At 41.1% G+C, this 19419-nt stretch overlaps 1 protein-coding gene across 1 annotated transcript; it reads left to right on the top strand.

Annotated features, from left to right (window-relative positions):
• The first annotated feature begins 1168 nt into the window (after positions 1 to 1168).
• On the top strand, positions 1169 to 17922 carry clcn1b (chloride channel, voltage-sensitive 1b). Its single transcript, XM_053326400.1, has 22 exons — positions 1169 to 1760; positions 3441 to 3572; positions 3690 to 3818; positions 3909 to 4042; positions 4471 to 4548; positions 7361 to 7439; positions 10208 to 10333; positions 11183 to 11267; positions 11382 to 11483; positions 12180 to 12264; positions 12640 to 12795; positions 12923 to 12992; positions 13083 to 13193; positions 13928 to 14141; positions 14252 to 14385; positions 14735 to 14916; positions 15016 to 15070; positions 15149 to 15258; positions 15528 to 15572; positions 15698 to 15802; positions 16737 to 16823; positions 17119 to 17922. Exons 1-22 carry the CDS (start codon positions 1169 to 1171, stop codon positions 17575 to 17577), a joined length of 3270 nt encoding a protein of 1089 aa, XP_053182375.1. The 3' UTR covers positions 17578 to 17922.
• Positions 17923 to 19419: the final 1497 nt, after the last annotated feature.

Here is a 19419-nt window from a genome sequence, read left to right as displayed (position 1 = left end):
GACTTTTAACAGAAAATCAAACGTTTATGAAAAATTACATGTAAAATGATCCAGCTGCATAAAAACAGAATGATTATAATTCTTCATGTCTTAGTACTAGTGGAGTATGGTACAGTAATAGAAACATGGACAACAGTGATTGAAATCAGATGCTGATGTCAGATGCTGTTTGCAAATAATTTATGCATTTATTTAACATGTGGCATTTAAAACATCTGTGTAGCTCAGGTGGTAATTTTCTTCTATCTAACTATCCTAAACATTAGCATTGAAATGATTTTCTGTGACCTGTGTATGAAACTGCCTCACATCATCGTCTTATCCATTGTAATAACCCTCTCTGGCAGTAGACCAGGTTGAAACCACATTTGCATACTCACAAATATTTAGAAATCGTGGTTTGAATTTCTTACCTTGACACTGGTCTACTGTGCATGATATACTCCGACAGCGGTTGCATTCAGGCTCACGAGCTGTTAGAGGTGCGGCATTGTTCTGAATAACAGTTAGTGGTTTGTAGTGTTAGTGAGGTTTAAAATAACCTTCTTGATGATTTAGAGGCATCAAAATTTCTCAAGAGCCTTTAACAGTGTAACTGCTGGCTGCCTGCTATGTGGTGTATCCATGTATTAATTAAAAACTTCTTTATCAGTCAATTTGTCATGTGGCTGTACTGACTCACGTATTATAGCAAAGCACTCAGGCTGGTTGTGCAGAGCTGAGCAATGAAAAAGAAAATCTCACCAAAACACTTCCAATTGCCTCACATGTGCTTGTTCTGCTGTAATTATTTATATATTTGCAGATCAGATGAGATTGCAGATTGTTTTCGCACCTTTACTATATTATCAGGGAACGTAATTATGTGTGGTTAGCTGAGCTTTAGTCCTGGCTGGGCCTCATGGTTGGATCTGTCAGCACTCCTTTCCTGTGTGAACATGAGACAGAAATGTATGGCAGCCAGCTCCCCGCATGATTTAGCTCCTTGCATTTGCCATGTGCTTCTTCTGTAATCTGTAGGTTTCAGTTTCTGCACTTGGATCTTGTGTATTTTACAGCTTCTACGGTTTTAATGAGTACGGTGCGAGCTGATCATAAGGTGTCATGTTTTCTGCCCACGTGTGCGTGTGGTTGTAGGTGTAAAGTAGTCGGAAGGGGAAGATGTGGAATGTCCTCTCTTCCAGGATCCCTTCCTCTAGCTACTCTCCTGTCCTGGCCTCCTCTCAGGGAGGGGTTTTTCCGATCTCTATGCCCGTTTTGTCTATTTCTGTCTGCCAGGGTATTCAGGTTGGTGTGTATCCCTTACACACACGCCGCACATTCCCCATCTCTTTCTCGTTATCTCAAGACTCCTCGCACTGGATCTGGTTTTATCCTTCTCCCGAGTCTCAGTTGTCAGAGGTCATTTGTCCCTGTTTTCCCTCTCTCCTGTCCCCCTCTCCTTCCCATGTTGTCCTTCTCCACCATCCTGTCTTGTTGTTTACACTGTATCTCCTTTAAACTCAGTGACTGTCGTGTTTCCCCTCGGTTACAGCTGTACGGTGAGTACAGGGAGCAGCTGGGGAACTTTGCCCGACGGGAGGCTGCCCGTTTGCTCACAGAGAGACAATGGAGAAGACAGGCAGGGGACAACACTGCTGCCCGCAGAGGGCACGGCCGGCGACATCATCATCATCATCACCATCACTCTGTGAACCTAGAGTCGCACCACAGCCACTCCTCATCCACCAAGAAGCCTCGTCCCTACTCCAAATGTCAAGGTGACAATGGGAATGAGGAGTTTCCAACACATATAGAAACATTAAATGCTTTACAAAAGATTTTATTCAAAGGTGCAGTTTCCATGGTCATGCTTTAGTGGTTTCCATGACACCTTAAGAAGTGGTAACCATGAAACAGAGGTAGAAATGTACCTTAACTAAGTACCTGCATGATTTTAGCGTTCCCTTTCTTGTGTGAAACTTCATACTTTTACTACACTATGCTGCAGATAGATAGAGCCGCATTTATCCTGAAGGCTTCAATTACTGGTTACTTTCCACGCTGTGATTTTACAAGCAACTAGATGGGTTCATAAAACATGATGCACTGCAAAAGTTTGATTAGGCTGCCAGACTACATGAGGCAGTTGGATTTATCGCCTCCTGGTTAACGCTCTGGAAAAGGACTGTTCTTTTACTTTCTGTTGTTAACTGCTGCAGGGTTTGAACACTACTGTGAACACCCAATGCAGACCAACACAACATCAGCACCATGATTACTGTTTCATTGCTCATCATTTTGTTTCATTTTGTACACACTGTGTTGTTCTCTACGCTATTGTGTTGCAGGATGGTCATATTGCCCCCCAGCACATGAACACATGGACACTTTGGATTGCATTACATTGCACAAGTGTTACCTACAGGCACACTCCACCTATTTTTACACATCAGATTCAATTTGGTAGTCATGGAGAGAACTACTCAGCCTTTGAAAACAGTTATATAATTACTTCTGTGGATCTGGAAGAGCTTTGTCAAGTCTGAAAAGATTACTCAGCCGACATCACTTGATATTTTACTATCTGAAGAGTTTTAGGCCTTGAGATTACAAAACGTTAACAGAGAGGATTTGATACACATGATGGGTTTTGAGTTTATAGCAAGATGACCATTATTTTGGCCACAAATGGAAATTACATTGCACAAATTTGAACAATGTGTTAACTTTTTTACTTTTGGGACACTGAAATATTTTTTCTGTGACTTTTTAAAACATAGTGTAATAGCAGCACAAATAAAGTACAGTTATAAAGTCAGTGAACTGATGATAGTTGCTGTGATATCAATCTAAAGTTTGCTAACATTAACTTAACACCAGCCATAAAACTGGTTGCAGTTAAACCAAGCAGAGATTATTCTTATAATCCTATATTTCTTATCTTTCCATTTGTTAGAGGATGAGTGTGTCAGTTCCCAGGATCTTAAATTGATATTTTGACCATACAGGCTCTGCTGCATTGATTTCATTTTCTCCTTTTTCCTCTACATTTGTGTAAGTGCTGCACTAAATTGCTGGCAAATCCCTTTAAGAACAATTTTGGGGTCTGGATGTAGTTTTACATGGTGAAAATTAATCTTTTGCAGTTTTAGTGAACAATTTAAACATTTTATGCCCCACTACCAGTAAACTAGCCAGTTGTATTTATATTTGTGTATGTACCTTTGTTTGAAGAAAACATGATGAATGATGCACATGCTTTCATTTTAAATGTCAAAAAACCATAAAACCATGGAGATCATTCTACACTGTGATACCTCAGTGATACTCATCACATCTGCCCGTAATCACCCTGAATGATTTCCTCTCAGGCTTTGCTACAATAACTAACTGTCAGTAATTAAATGAAATGATAAATGGATTCACAGCGAATCATTAATTTCATCGCTCTGTCCCAGATTGTTTGGCTCGTGTGCGGAAGTACATAGTGACCAAGATGGGGGAGGACTGGATTTTCCTAGTTCTGCTGGGCCTGACTATGGCTCTGGTCAGCTGGAGCATGGACTACGCCAGCGCCAAGAGCCTGCAAGGTACCACAGGTCAAGTTCCCAAAGACCATTACAGTCAACTGTACAGTTCGAGAACACAAGTTTCAGTTCAGGTTAAAGCACAGCGTTCTCTCTTTTCTGTATATTTCTGTCTTTCAGCCTATAAGTGGATACATGGAGAGCTTAAGGGCAACGTGCTGCTCCAATACCTGGCCTGGGTTACCTATCCCATGATTCTTGTCATGTTCGCTTCCCTCTTCTGTCACCTGGTTTCCCCACAGGCCATCGGTATGCTCTCCATCACCAGTCAGCCTCTCTCAACCTCTCCCAGCATCTGTTTTTTCCCCTCTGTTTACCTCCTGTTGTGTGTTGAATCAGGTTCTGGTATTCCTGAACTGAAAACCATCCTGAGAGGCGTAGTGCTGAAGGAGTATCTGACTCTTAAAGCCTTCGTAGCGAAAGTCATCGGCCTCACTGCCGGCTTGGGCAGTGGGATGCCAGTGGGCAAAGAGGTAAGCAAACTCGTCTTTTTCATCTCTTTACTATCTGTCCATTAGCTCTTCCTCTCCATCTAATTTCATCTATTGATCCAACATCACTGCCATCCTCCCTCTATCTTTTCTTTTCATTCTCCATCACTCTTTTTGTTCTTCCTTCAAACTTGAAGGATAATAAATCATATTCTGTCATGTTTTTCCGCTCTCCCCTCCTCTCACGGGACCTGCACAAATTATTCAAGTCCTCGGCAAAGGAGTACATTTATTCTCCCCATTACGGTAGCAGGGCAACTGTCATATCCAGCAATTATACAATGATTTATCTGTTCTGATTCAACATGTCCCAGTTTAGACTCTTTGCTTTACACACAGTTGTCAGCGTCTGTGTGGATGACTTTACGTGTCGCTCATCTGTGTCAGTCATGTCTTCCTGTCACCTCCAGGGTCCGTTTGTCCACATCGCCAGCATCTGTGCGGCCGTGCTGAGTCAATTCATGTCCATCTTCTCTGGAGTCTATGAGGTAAGCCGAGGCCCTGACCAAAACAGACTGCATTACCCATAAGCCTCGTCTCTTCAGTCAGTATACTAATGAAGATGTGGAATGCAGTTTCTTCATCGTAACATGCTTTGTTGTTGTTTTTGTGTTAATTACAGAGTTCCCACAGGCAATAAAAACCTTTATATCTAAAATTCAGAAAAATGAAATTGGACGGAGCCTGGGAGGGGAGGGAAAAAAATGAATTTGTGCTCTCAAGTTAACAATTTGTGCTCTAAATTTAGTGCTCTTGATTTAACACAATTCACCCTCATGCTATTCTCTAGATCATTTGGATTTAATAAGGATTTATTTTCACCTTGGACTAAAACATGTGGATATATTTCAGGTTTTGACTTGTAAGTACAACCCTGTGTTATCTCTGAGGTCCCTTAAATGTATCCAACACTGACATGAATCAAACAACTTCTCCCGTTCATCATCCACTACGTATCAACACATCAAGAAGTAACTGATGTTAGATGGAAATAGTCTTCTTCGTCACTTTCTTCAAACCTCTAGAAGGGAATTAGTTATCATTTTTCTCCATGTTTACTTCCAGGCTCTGTAAAGGTGAAAAATGAAGCCATGATCTTGAAAATATTGTACTTCAAAACTTGCACTGAGTTTTGATTTCTCATCACGTCTTTACTTGACAAGCTCTTGAGTAACAAATGAGACATCTACAGCATTTGAGTTTAACCAAACATGCCACTTATAACTGAATTTCAAATTAGTTGAAAGGTCTTTGAAGTTGATGTCAAAGTGGGAACCCTGTGATTGTTGTCCTCTCCCATCTGTGTCTCTCCACCCTGCTCACACCCTCTCCTCCCCTCCCCGCCTCTCTCGTGTCTTTGTTTTGGATTGCCTCCTTGCACCTCGTCTGTGTTTGTGTCTCACTGTATTAATAGTGTGATGGTAATGTCTGGCATGTGTATTAACAGTGACCTCCCATATCCCTCTGTCCCTCCCTATGCTCTCTCTCTTCCCGCCCCACCCACCTCCCCTCGGCTTTTCTCATTCATCCCTGCTCGTCTGTTTCCCCGCTCCTCCCTCTTTCTCTCCCCTCTATCCCTCCCTTTCCGCCTCCACCCACGACCCTTGACCCCAGAATAGCACCCATAACCAGGACCTGTTGGTGTGTGCGTGTGCCGTGGGAGTGGCCACCTGTTTCGCTGCCCCTGTGGGAGGCAAGTGCCAACCTGCTCTCCCTAACTCACTCAGGTTCAGATCTCCAGTCAGCTTTGTCCACCTGACATAACATTTTTAAAACAGATATTGAGGTTAAAACTGACCTCAGATCAGTGTCTGGCTCTATGATTGATTAATTAATTAATTAAACATGGAGATTACCCTATCGATAATACCTGTGGATTATAAAGCTCTGTCTGCTTTAAGGGGATGATTCAGCTTTTTGCAAAATGGGCTTTTTCACTTTTTTTCTTCATGCAATATGAAGCTAAAGCCATCAGCAGTTTAGTGGAAACAGGGAAACAGCTCGTCTGGCTCTATGCAAAGGTGACAAAATCCACCAACTAGCACGTGCAAAGCTCACTAATTAACACCATCGTAACCATGTGCGAATGTTATGATGTACGTGCTGAAATTCATCTGAACAGTGCTGCAATTGCTCAAAATAGTAAGTAACTACAAAGTCGCTCAATTTCTTGTCATAATTGTAAACTTTTATGGACTTTATATCCTTTTCATGCAATTATGAGATCTTCTTCACTTTATAACACCATATTTTCATCTACTTGTCAGTTTTACTTTTTATTTTTTACAGAAAACTGATATAATACAACACATCTTGTTCAAATGCAAAACTTTATTGTTATTTCACAAAAAGAAAGTGTCTCTTAAACTTTCCTTTACTAACTTTTCTTACTTACTTTCTAACCCACAAGATGAATTATCATTAAATTAATTAGAGCTTAGAGTAACTGGTAGGTACAATTTTACACCTTTTTGGCAAAGCTAGGTGTTTCCACTCTTTATGCTGACCTAAGCTAAATGACTCCCAGCTCCAGCTGCATGTTTAATGTACAAACATAAAAGTGGTATCAATATTCTCATTTAACTCTCAGCAGTAACGTGAATAAAGTATCTGAAAATATCAACTCCATCCCTTCAACAGTGCTGAATTAAAAGTGTCTGAATATGTAAATGTGTGCATTAGCTTGCCAGTGATACTACAGTATACATTAGTTTTGAATGATAAGGTTTCTGTTTCAAGCAATATCTATATATTCTCAAAAAACAACACAACAAAGGCGATAATAGACAGTCACTAACTCAACTGACAAAAAGTTTCACAGAACCTCCTAATTCAAGATCATGAATGATAAATGGAAATATTCAGTCTATTACCTTATTCCTGTCTGCATGGATCTGAGTGTAAGGAAGACGTAATCACTTTTTCCCAGATTGCTTGATTGCATCCTGCAAGTCTAATGGCATGTTCATCCTTACCTGTCTTTATACTCCTGATGTGATTTTTCTTGTCCTTTATCACTGTTTACCACACTCTAGTGAGCATTATTTATTCACTTTATTCCATTTTGCTTCTCCTCTGTCAATTCTCCCTGTGTGGTTCCCCATCCTGTCCTCTCCCCCTTGATCTTTTATTCTCTCTTTCTCCACCTCACTCTCCTGTCTTTCTGTCTGCACTCTTGTCACCTTCATTTTCCCCATCATCATCATCATCATCTCACACCTTTCATGCCTCATTCTCTCTCATCCTGTCCTTTACCCCTCTGTTTCTTCCTCTCCCTTTCTGTGTTTCCTGTGTCAGTAGAACCCTTATGGTTACACAGATATTCTGACTGTTGGCTGTGCCGTTGGGGTGGGATGCTGTTTCGGCACTCCTCTTGGAGGTACTGTACATCTTGCACGTTAACTCTTACAACCAAAGCTCCTGCACTATATATCCCTCTTTACTGGATGGACACTAAACTATGATACAGTTTCCCTGTAGGGTTAGGTATCAAACTTTTTGGTACTGACTGAAATGTTTCCTCTGGGTATTCATTCTTACTCTTGTTTGCTTACTGATTGATCAAATACAAATCTATTGATCTAAATAATGACATAACTTTGCTAGTTAATTGTTAAATAAATGATTTGTTTAAATGCTCTTGAAATTAATATAGGTTTGATATATCCAATATCCACTCCTCTTCCCCTGTCTTCTTTTCTCAATTACTGGACTCTAAGATCAATGAAAGTGAGTACACCAGGACGTACGTGCTCATTCATCATCTCTAAGCTACTTCTCCAAAACAACACTCACACGCCCATATGTACATTTAAAGCAGGTTTTTTTCTTCACTATAATCATTCCTTCTGTCCATGTTAGCTGTGAAACCATTCTTAAGTCTTAAAGAGAGAAGATGGACAAAGCCCTCAGCCCTAGTTCCTGTGTGAAAATGTATTAAAAGTTGAACAAAAGCTAATACAAGACCTCAGCAGTCTGGGTTAGAAAACCAAAGTTACAGTATTTTACTATAAATATTCCTCTTTGTGTTGCTTTCCCTTTGACCTGACTCTGTAAGAAAACCATGTTGAAGCACAAAGAGGACATTTCATACTAAAAAGACTGTAGGGTTGGAGGACACCTACTTGATTTGTCTAACTCAGACTGAAAAAGCCTCATCAGTTAGTTTTCACATATAACGATGACTGTGGATTTTGTCCCCCATCATATTGACATAAAGAACATTTTGAGCAATATATGTCCATGTGAGTACTTTATTAAGACACAGTACATATTCTTTAAGTTTCATGACATCCTATGTATAGAAAAAACCCCACTTATGACATATTTCCAGTCTTCAAATGTCTTTTCATACACTGAAAGAAACTGCTAGGCCTGTGTCAATGCTCCTCATAAGTTCATATTTATCTTATCACAAGTATAACCACGTTTTGCCACAGGTTTCATCAGGTTCAGTACTCTCACACAAGAACAGTCAGATACCTCAGTTGAATATATCCAACCTACAGTGAGATGTGCATTCAGTCTCATATTTTATTGGGTTCGGGGGGGAATCCAGCAAATGTCCATCTGTAACCATCAGTATTAGAGCTGAAACCATGCTGTCTGCTGTTTAGTTTTCTATTTTACCTTTTCATAGTAATGTTCTTAATGGGCTCTAATGTTTGTTTTATTGCTTCACCGGCTAATTATGCCCCAGTGTGTGTGTGTGTGTGTGTGTGTGTGTGTGTGTGTGTTTGTGTGTGTGTGTGTGTGTGTGTGTGTGTGTGTGTGTGTGTGTGTGTGTGTGTGTGTGTGTGTGGTCCAGGTGTTCCTCATGTTGTGGGGACTTACCTCCTTGATGTGCCAAGGCAAGGCAGCTTTATTTATATAGTGCATTTCATACACAATGGCAACTCAGTGTGCTTTACATAAAACAAACATTTAACAGTAAGAATTGGAAACAAAAAATATGCAATTAAACAAAATAAAAACCAATAATAGTAAAAACATGGAAACATTAAAACATACAAGTGCTTAGAATTTAGTTTGAACTCTGGGCTCCACTATCTGACCTGAGTCAGTAGATCTCAGAGATCTACTGGGTTCTGGGTTAAAACTCGAGCTGCAGCTGTTAAATGTTTTTTTGTGGGAGTCCAGTCAGAAAACCGTTACAGTAATCGAGTCCACTTGAGATGAAAGCATGAATCAACTTCTCTTGGTCTGTTTGAGACATAAAACCCTTCACTCTGGATATGTTCTTCTGCTGAAGGTCAGATCTGAGTCTATCAGCACGCCAAGGTTTCGGACTTGGTCCGTAGTTTTTAGAGAGAGTGACTCCAGATGTTTACTGACAGCAATCCTCTTCTCTTTATTGCCAAAAACAATGACCTCAGTTTTGTCCTGATTTAATTGAAGGACATTTTGGTTCATCCAATTAGTTACTTGCTCTAAACAGTGACACAATGACTGTATTGGACTGTAGTCATCTGGAGACAGTGCGAGGTATATCTGCATGTCATCTGCATAATTGTGATAGTCTACATTAGAGTTCCAGTCTAGGACTGTTTTGCTGAGTCCTGCCCAAGTTTCCAACCTGTTCAATAGTACACTGTTAGTGTTAGCTGTGTGTTGGTTATGGTTAAGGCTAAGATACGTCTCCAGGAAATGAATGTAAGTCAATGTAATGTCCTCTGAAGTGATGGAAACATGACTGTGTGTGTGTGTGTGTCTGAGCGAGAGAGTACGTGTGTGTTTATTTGTGTTAGAGTGTGTGTATTTGCTCCCTGTGGCTCGCCTGTTGTGTATAATTACACCCTCAGCTTCAAGTGTTTTTGGACTCATTCTGCTTATTTAACTCATTTCTCCTTCTCCCCTGTTTCCCTTTTTTCCTCCTTCTCTTCATTTCCCACACTATCCATCCTCCTGTTTCCTCTCCTTTTTAATCCCTCTTCTCTCTCTGCCCCCCCCTTTCTCTCTCTCCCTCTCTCTCTTTCTCTCTCTCCCTCTCTCTCTTTCTCTCTCTCCCTCTCTCTCTCTCTCTCTCTCTCTCTCTCTCTCTCTCTCTCTCTCTCTCTCTCTCTCTCTCTCTCTCTCTCTCTCTCTCTCTCTCTCTCTCTCTCTCTCACTCTTTCTCTCTCTCTCTCTCTCTCTCATCACCACTACCAGGGGTGTTGTTCAGTATTGAGGTCACGTCTACCTACTTTGCAGTGAGGAATTACTGGCGGGGATATTTTGCCGCCACATTCAGCGCCTTCATATTCAGGGTGCTCTCTGTTTGGAACAAGGATGCTGGTGAGAACCAGTGCAGATGCACATTTAGCACTCACACACACACACACACACACACACACACACACAAACCCCTGAAAGGACTGCAGAGCTGGCATTTTATGGAAAGTAGCTGGATATGACAGCTAAGTAATTTTGCTTCTTTAGATAAACCAGAAATGTTTCAAGTCATCACCTACAGAATATAAGCAATCCACCAGCACAATTGTAGAGCTCCCTGCAACAGCTTGCATTAAAATATTTGCCCTCTATCTCTTCCTTTATTTCAGAAACGTCAACTTATTACAGTTATTCATTTTCCAAATGTGTAGTTTCATATATAAGATAAAATTCACAGGAAAATCTTCCAGATATAACTCTTACTCAACCAGATAATTGAACTAATCTTAATCTTCTTAAAAATCTCAATATACAGTAGAGTTACAATTTCAAGATAATGATAAAGGGGTCCAAATGACATTCTCACCAAAAGCTTGTTGAAGCCCACCGAACATGTTTTTAACTTCTGTTTTACAATTTAGTTGAAAAGTCTGGCTGGTGTATAAATAGATAATGAATGACAATATACAATATATCTGCTCATAACTACATTGTAGTGAGTTATAAACCATTTATTACATGTTTTTGTACTGCTTATAAATGCTACACAGCGAGACCTAAAGTTAGTGATACCTTTTTCCACCTCTTGCTGCACAATGTATTCCATGATACTTTTTTTCGTGTTCTTTGTTTCATTTTAAGTTGTGCAAATAAGTATATCCTCAGCTTAAGATAATTAGCATATAAAGTACAGACATTACATTAGAGAGACTATCTGGTTTTTTGTAACATTTGTTTTTCTGTCTCTCTCAGTGACGATCACAGCTCTCTTCAAAACTAACTTCAGGATGGATTTCCCCTTTGACCTGCAGGAGCTGCCTGCATTTGCAGTCATAGGGTGAGGATATTAGTGTGTGTGAGTGTGTGTGTGTGTGTGTGTGTGTGTGTGTGTGTGTGTGTGTGTACAGTGATTGAAGTTCAGCTCAGTGATTTCTCTCTTATGTTGTATTAGGATCATATGCGGCTTCCTGGGGGCATTCTTCGTTTACCTGAACAGACAGGTGGTCCTCTTCATGAGAAGACCAACGGCACTCACACGCTTTTTGACGAAACAGTGAGATTCTCAACACACACACACAAACACCACACCAAAACTCACCTTTTTCCACTTGGGGACACAGTTTTTGTCCCCAACTGGACACAATGAACTTGTTTTAAGTCTGAAATGTGTCCCCAAAATTAGGATAAGGATAATAGGATAAGTCAGAGCAAACACACACACACACACACACACACACACACACACACACACACACACACACACACACACACACACACTGCTGTGGGTAAATGTGGCACTCGGCTCCTAAACCGCTGTGACTCTGGTAGCAGAACATGTTCCCGGGAACTCAAACCATTTGTACATTCAAATCCAATTATTTCTAATGTATCTCAGCTCCACTCGCCAAACTCATCAGTCTCACAACACTGGCCAGGACAGCAGCAAAGCCTTAACAACCTTTCAGCCAGTTATTCACTCAATGGAGAGATTCACTTATCCTCTGAGACTCAACAGTCAGGGAACATTAGCCTCCACCATTAGAGAGCGACGAGCAGCAGCAGCACCAGGAGAGCTTTACAATCAGTGTTTGTACACTCTCATTTCTATCACGAGCCATGTTGAAGGTTTCTGAGAATGTATAAGGGTTCCTGTTGATGACTGTGTGTGTATTTCTGTGTGTGTTTCTGTGCCTTTGTGTGTGTGTGTGTGTGTGTGTGTGTGTGTGTGTGTGTGTGTGTGTATGGCCAGTCGATTGATCTATCCAGGTGCAGTGACACTGATCATCGCCACTTTCACGTTTCCTCCTGGATTCGGACAGTTTATGGCTGGAGAGGTAAGAAAGCACAACAGACATTAGACTCAATCTCCTGTTCTGACTTTTTTTTATGTGTCTTCATTATATTTGTGATATTTTTGAGAAGGGGGTTAGTGGAGTCTAGACTGTGTAGATTTGTCATAATATGCGATAATATTTTGTACTACATTTGTGTAAGGATTGAACATTTTTTGTATACTTTTTGTCTGACCACTAAACTATTACATTAATAGGATATAATCAGTTTTATGTCTGTATATCCTTCTCTCCTTTGTCATGTTGGCCTTTTGTCTCATGAAAACCTGATAGGAATAATGCTTTTAAGTCCAGTGAAGATTTGGGGGCTTTAATCCACTTAGTTCATTGACTATGTCCTTTTGTTTCCTCCAACAGCTGATGCCCAGGGAGTGTATCAACTCCCTGTTTGATAATTTCACCTGGACCAAAATCTCAGGATCTCCTGCTCCGCCTGGCCTGGGTCGCTCAGCTGCATGGCTTCATCCTCACGTCAGCGTCTTTGTCATCCTCATCCTCTTTCTTATCATGAAGGTAACTCTTCCTCCCACTTGCTGCGTGCAATAGGTGTTGTCTAGAAATATGTGATAGCATTTTTATTTTTTTTTTAAACCTCTGGGATCAGTCTCATTGCTACCTTGATCCTGTTTTTGTGTTGCAGTTCTGGATGTCAGCAGTTTCCACTACGATGCCCATCCCCTCGGGTGCCTTTATGCCAGTGTTCATATTAGGTAAGAGGATTTTGTAATGCGAGTGCGGTATCTCCTGCTGAGCTTCAGTTCAATTTGTCTTTACCAGCACGCCTTATCTCTCTCCTCAAGGAGCTGCTTTCGGTCGCCTCGTAGGGGAGATCATGGCCACTCTTTTCCCAAATGGAATCCTATTTGATGGGATAGTCTACCGCATCCTGCCGGGAGGTTACGCTGTCATTGGTCAGTCTCAAACATTATTGCAGTATTCTGGGTCTCATAGGCCTTGAGATTCCCTGAAGAGTTTAGAGTAGACACATTGCCTTAAATGGATGGCTTACAGCGCTTGATTTCTTAAAGCAGCAAAATTCACTGTCTTCTACCCTCATTAGAGCAAGTAATGTTGGTTTTAGCTGCAGTTTAAAAGCATTTTCATTGGACTTGGTCAAATTTAGACCTTTGTGCTATGATGTTGTAATTGTACCTAAAAAATATGCCAGTTTATTTAGAATTCACAACTTTTAAAGGAAACCTCAGCCAAAGAGCTTCTGCTTACTTTACAAGTCAAAATATAACAGCAGACCTGTAACTATGAGACCTCAAACTGTGAAAGGATCAAAAATCACTTTACTAACATAATTTTGATCCTCACACCTTTCATCAAGCAAGATGATAAAAATCTTGCTGACTGAAAAGTTATTAAGTACAACTGATTGACTGTATGTGGGATTGTGTAGTCCTAATGATGACTGTAAGAACGTTGCAGTACTTGTTACCAAAATTAAAGCTAAAATCATTTAAAAGCCTTGATGTCCAACTGGGTATGATAAACCTGTTGTTCAACCATTGCTTCAAGCCTGAATAGTCTCTTTGTCAGTCAAATAGCAATCAGATTGAGGAATAATAACACAGACTTGATTTGTACTTGACCCACAGCCTACCACACATTTTATATCCGCCCCTCCGCTCTCTACCAGGTGCGGCAGCGATGACAGGGGCCGTCACACATACAGTTTCCACTGCGGTAATCTGCTTTGAGCTGACTGGTCAAATCTCCCACATCCTGCCAATGATGGTGGCGGTCATCCTAGCAAACATGGTGGCCCAGGGTCTGCAGCCTTCTCTTTATGACTCCATCATACAGGTGAAAAAGCTGCCGTATCTGCCTGAGCTGGCCCTCGGGCACATCAGGTAAAGTGTGAATTCTTATTTTATATGTTCAATATGATGTTTGAGTTTTACATACAGCTGCCGTAGTAAGGCAGTCAGTGATTATTGCGTGATGTCTCTGCATCCACCAGCAAGTACAACATCTTTGTGGAGGACATTATGGTACGCAGGGTTAAGTTCTTGTCGTCTCAATCCACCTTTCGGGAATTGGACCATCTGCTAGAAAACACAACACTGAAAACCATCCCCCTGGTCGACTCTAAAGGTGGGCGACTTACATTTTCACACTGATTCTTAATTCCTCTATCTTGTTCTATGTACTGTACTTAATCTTAAAGAAAACTGTTTTGGGAAAATATTGGTATTTACTTTTTTAGCTGAGAATTAGATAAATATATCGATGCCACTATCTACTGTCTGTTAAATATGAAGCTGCAGCCATGAGACAATGTGTTTAAGTGAATCAGAGTGAAACAGCTAGCTTGGCTTAAGGTATTCATCCACTTACAAGAATTTCTTAAATTCACTAATTAGATTAGATTAACTAGTCACATTAGATTCACCAGGAATTAAAGAAAGAAATAATCTCGCCAACATCAAAAATCCTCTTACAGAGTCTATGATTCTTCTGGGCTCCATCGAGAGGACGGAGCTTCAAGCTATTTTCGACTGGTGGCTCTCACCAGCGAGGCGAGTCTTTGAAAGAGGTCAAAGTTCACCGGGCCATGGCTCCAAAGTCAGCTGGGAGTCCTTCACCTTTGTAGACGAGGAGGGCGGAGAGGTGAGCACAGACAAGGTCAAAAAAACAAAACATGAACAAACTCGACGGTGCATCTGGAGCATGGAAAGTGTTTGTTTAAAAAATGCATGATGTGACGCTGTGTTTTGCCCCCAGACTACCGCAGTGCAGGATGAATGTAACGGGCCCATCCCATCCCGCAACCCTCAGGGTCACAAAAGCTCAGGTAACATTTCCAATGCACATAAACACAGGTTTGCCCATCAAATGTCACGTAGTTTGATCTGTTACACATGTTGCCATATTATGTCCTCAGCCAAGCGCAACCTGCCATCTGTCAGGAGGACCCTTCAGAGACTCTTCTCCTCCACGTCATCGACGGGCCCGGCTGAAACTCAGGTACGCCTGTGGAGATCAACCTTGCATACTTATTATTTTTTTATTATTTGAAAGGCTCAGAGGAGCTTTACATCACTGGTCTGCTGAGGAGCTGGTAGTGACAGCTGAGAACTTAAGCCAACCTCACTAATGTGATGGGAGATTGAAGTTGGTGAAGTTGACATGTGTTGCAGAGGGTGATGCCATAAAACCACCAGGGGGCATCTTCCCATCATCTGTATACATGTTCAAACTGACCCTTGATCTTTGTTGTCCTCTCTTTTCCTCAGGAGACCGCACCCCCTACACTGACTGACACCATGTCCCCAGAGGAGGTACTGTACTTTATTGATTCAACATCCACACAGCCAACAGTGAGACAATCAAACCATCTTAATCAATAACTACAAGCTCTGTTTACCCTGAGTCCATCTCTTTGTCTTGTGATTGGCTGATGCAGATCAAAGCCTGGGAAGAGGCAGAAATGGATAAACCAATCGATATGGAGCACATACGCATAGACCCCTCCCCATTTCAGCTGGTGGAAAGAACGTCCCTGCACAAGGTGAGCACAACGACACCTGAGAAATGTGTCATCACCTACAAAGATAATGTACACAGACACTGATTATTCATTTACAATTCATGCACGACTATCGTTTCATATTTCCAAATTGCAGATTTTAAATGAACAGTTCAACATTTTGGGAAATATTCCTATTTGCTGGTTACCGATAGTTAGATGAGAATTTCAATACTGGTCACACTCATGTCTGTACAATTAAGAAGAAGCTACAGTACAGTCAGCAGCAGTTCCAGCAACAAAACTTGCCTGTCAACATGTCTAAAAATCACGAAGAAACATGCCATATCTCAGTTTTTAATCTGTACAAAGCAGAAATGTCATAGCGACACATTTCTGTGTTGCGTCTAAACAAGCAGGAATCTCAGGAACTCACTGCTCCAGGCCATAGTGGTGCAATTTAAACAAAAAATTTGGGTTACGAACTGAGGTTGTAGTGTTTGTCAAACGTGAGCAATTACCAGACATAAGGGTCTAATAACAGATGCTATCATGTTGCATCACGTGAAATCAATCTCGTAGGATCCAGTGTTTTGCAGCTTGACCCCTACTAGACACTAAAAGTCAGGATATTGGCTTCTGCTGCTTCGATTTTGACATTTTTAAATAAGTCTGTCCCTTGTGAACCCCCAATTCACAAACAACTACCTTTTTAGGATGTTTTTATTTCTCATGGATGGAAATTGGAACAGCAAACTAAGAACTGTACAATGCAGCTCGTTCCGTACATGTGACAAACAGCTCTGGATCCTGAACCTTGAATATTATGCTGTGACTCATGCTTTGCTATACGCTGTTTTTTAACTTGGAGAAAATTTGTTTACGAGGAACAGTGCAGCGATGCAAGCAGAATACGGTTACAGTACAATACATTTAACACTGACTGGATCATGTCCTCCTCTCTCTCATTACTCAGACCCACACTCTGTTCTCTTTGCTGGGTCTCAGTCATGCCTATGTAACCAGTATTGGAAAGCTGGTGGGTGTCGTGGCACTCAAAGAGGTAAATCCACTTCTTTCTTTTTTTTCCTCCTCAGTTTTCCTTTATCTGCATGCTTTTTTGTCACCTCTCTTGGTGTGATCCTGTAATGTGGCATGACAGCGAGCTCTGATGATCTCATGTTGTGGGCAGTTGTTCTGTCACTGGGTGCATCATGCTTTACGCTCTGATTCATGCAGCTATTCCATCAACCGCCCTCACTGCTCCTCTTCCTGGATGTTCACTTTAGTAACAAGAGTGTCTTTTCATTATTATGGTTCGCCTGTAGATGTGTCAACCTCTTTCTCTCTTTTAACAGCTACAGAAGGCCATAGAGGGCTCAACTCGTAGCGGGGTGAGGCTTCGCCCCCCATTGGCCAGCTTCAGAGACGCCAGCAGGAAAGCCAAAAAGCACCAGCCTCCCCCATCCGCCCCTTCCTCCCCAGCCCGGGAAAGGGAACTTTGGGGGGAGGGGATCGGACTGGAGGGGGAACTGGCAAGAAAGGACTCGAAAGAGGATTCACAAGGGAAGGTGTCATCTTTCAGAGGAGCACCTGATAGTGATGCTCCTTCCTCCCCCAGCAGCGCGGGGAGCAGCAGTGGCATCCCTGCCACAAGAGGAGCCGAAAGCGCTCCACAGGACCCAGAGATCCCCTCTACCTCCTCCCCTACCTCACCCTCACCCCCTGCCTCTCCTGTGTCACCCACAAGCCCTGTTCTCACACTGTCTTCTCTGCAGGAAGAGGGGGAGAGCGAGGAGTCAGATGAGCCCATATAGGAGGCCTCAGGATTAAAAAGAAAAGACTTTTTTTTAAACCTCTTTTTATTTCACTTTTTTTCTCTGGAGACAGAGCTGCTCTTTGGATGGAGGACTCGGATCCATCTGCAGCCCTCACAGACACTCAGCTCTCAGTGAGCAGGACAAGTTGGTGCACACAATGCTCCTGAAACTTGTAGTACAGGATTTTTTTCTACTCTTATGACAGTCTCACTTTTTTCACTCTCTAAATCTCAGGTTCCTTCCTGTGTCTTTTGATCTACAGACAAACTTCAGCATAATGTTCAATGTCCATCCATATCTTGGAGATGTTGAATGTAGCTGTATGTCATGTTTATTTCAGTAAGTACTTTTAAAAAATGAACTGACAGCAATGAAATGTATGATAATGGAATAATATATTAATAACGCCTTAATTAATTTGACCTAGAGGTCAAAGTGATCATGCATTTAAAGTTTACTGATTGATTTTAAATTATAACTTACATTTATCATTTATTTGTTCTATTATGAATATTCAAATCACTTATAACATCTGTAATTTAAAATAAATAAAAGGTCCACTAGCTTATTTTAAAGCATTTTTAACAATAAGGAGAACATTTGAAGAAACAGAACAGACTGCAGACAGTCTGCTACAGCCTCTGGGAGGGATGGGTGGATTAAAGACAGTCATGATAATTGTTCACGGTGAATTCCAAGATCAGGATAATCGTACATATCCTCACAAGTGACTTGAAAAAGATAGCTGCAAGCGAAGTCCTATATTGACTTTCTGATTATTTCAAATTGCCACAAGGGGGAGCCACTTCTGTGATGCAATAACAATATTAGTTTCTTAACAAAATGTAAGTTAAAGTAATTCCACTTTGTTTTCATGTCATTTTAAGAATTTTGGGATAATATTGTGAAATTTTCATATCGTCCATGCCTAGTTACAGCACAGTGGTGTTTCGAGCTAAATGCTAATGTCACCAACATCTGCTATGTAGTACCAAACACTAAGTACGGCTGATATAAACAAATTAGAGGATAGTGAGTTAAAGTAATTACAAATGATCTTGAGGACAAAATAAGTGTCTGTACCAATTTTCATGCTATCCATTCAATATGTCATGATAGTCATCATGGTGGCGGTAGAGGATCACCAAAGTCACTGGGTCTTCATCCTATGGCAATTTAATGGCAGTCTGTCCAATAGTTATATCAGTCTGCACTAAGGTGGTGGACAAATATGACTAAAAATCATTGTATCAGTAAATCTGTATCATGTAAGTGTTCCAGCACACAAGCTTGAAAAAAGCTTTGGAGCATTTGACATTTTTGTGATGTGAAGGTCAACAGAGTGCTTCAGTGTCTGATTCCTTTGTGAGCCTGAACAAATAAGCAGTTAGAGCCTTTGGGAGAGGCTTGTCTCTGAGAATTTGTGATTAATATTCTCCTGGCATAAAATCCATGATAAAGACTGACTGGAGAGGAATGTTTTTGAAAAAGCACGACAGGCTGGATTACACTGCTGCCAGGTCCTCTGTGATTGCTGTTTTGTCTGACAACCACCAATGAGTTGGCCAGAGACACCAGCTGCCGCTAAAACGCGGTTTAAATAAAGACATAACACTTGTTATGGCTCTTGAGGGAAAGACCGGGATGGACTTTAACGTTAAGTAAGGCAGGGAAGTGCCTGGGGCCCCAACTAAAAGGCCTAAAACAGCAAAAGATTTATTATGTTAAGATATGAAAAATATTGATTTGTTACTTAATAATTATGTTCTAACTCACTGTAGCACAACACTTACAAAACACCAAACATATGCAATTGTTAGTTCTACTTCTACCTTCTTC

The sequence above is a fragment of the Scomber japonicus genome, chromosome 10 (genome assembly GCF_027409825.1).
Source record: "Scomber japonicus isolate fScoJap1 chromosome 10, fScoJap1.pri, whole genome shotgun sequence".
NCBI lineage: Eukaryota > Metazoa > Chordata > Actinopteri > Scombriformes > Scombridae > Scomber > Scomber japonicus.
Note: the sequence above shows the minus strand (reverse complement) of the source record. Positions and strands in the feature narration are given on the sequence as shown.

Bases quoted from the DNA above. Each gene is read 5' to 3' on its own strand.
- clcn1b (XM_053326400.1), top strand. From the start codon at position 1,169: ATGTCCTCTCTTCCAGGATCCCTTCCTCTAGCTACTCTCCTGTCCTGG. The intron at 3,819-3,908 runs GTATGCTCTCCA...GTGTTGAATCAG, and splicing joins GGTTTCCCCACAGGCCATCG to GTTCTGGTATTCCTGAACTG. The intron at 12,265-12,639 runs GTAAGAAAGCAC...TTCCTCCAACAG, and splicing joins GACAGTTTATGGCTGGAGAG to CTGATGCCCAGGGAGTGTAT.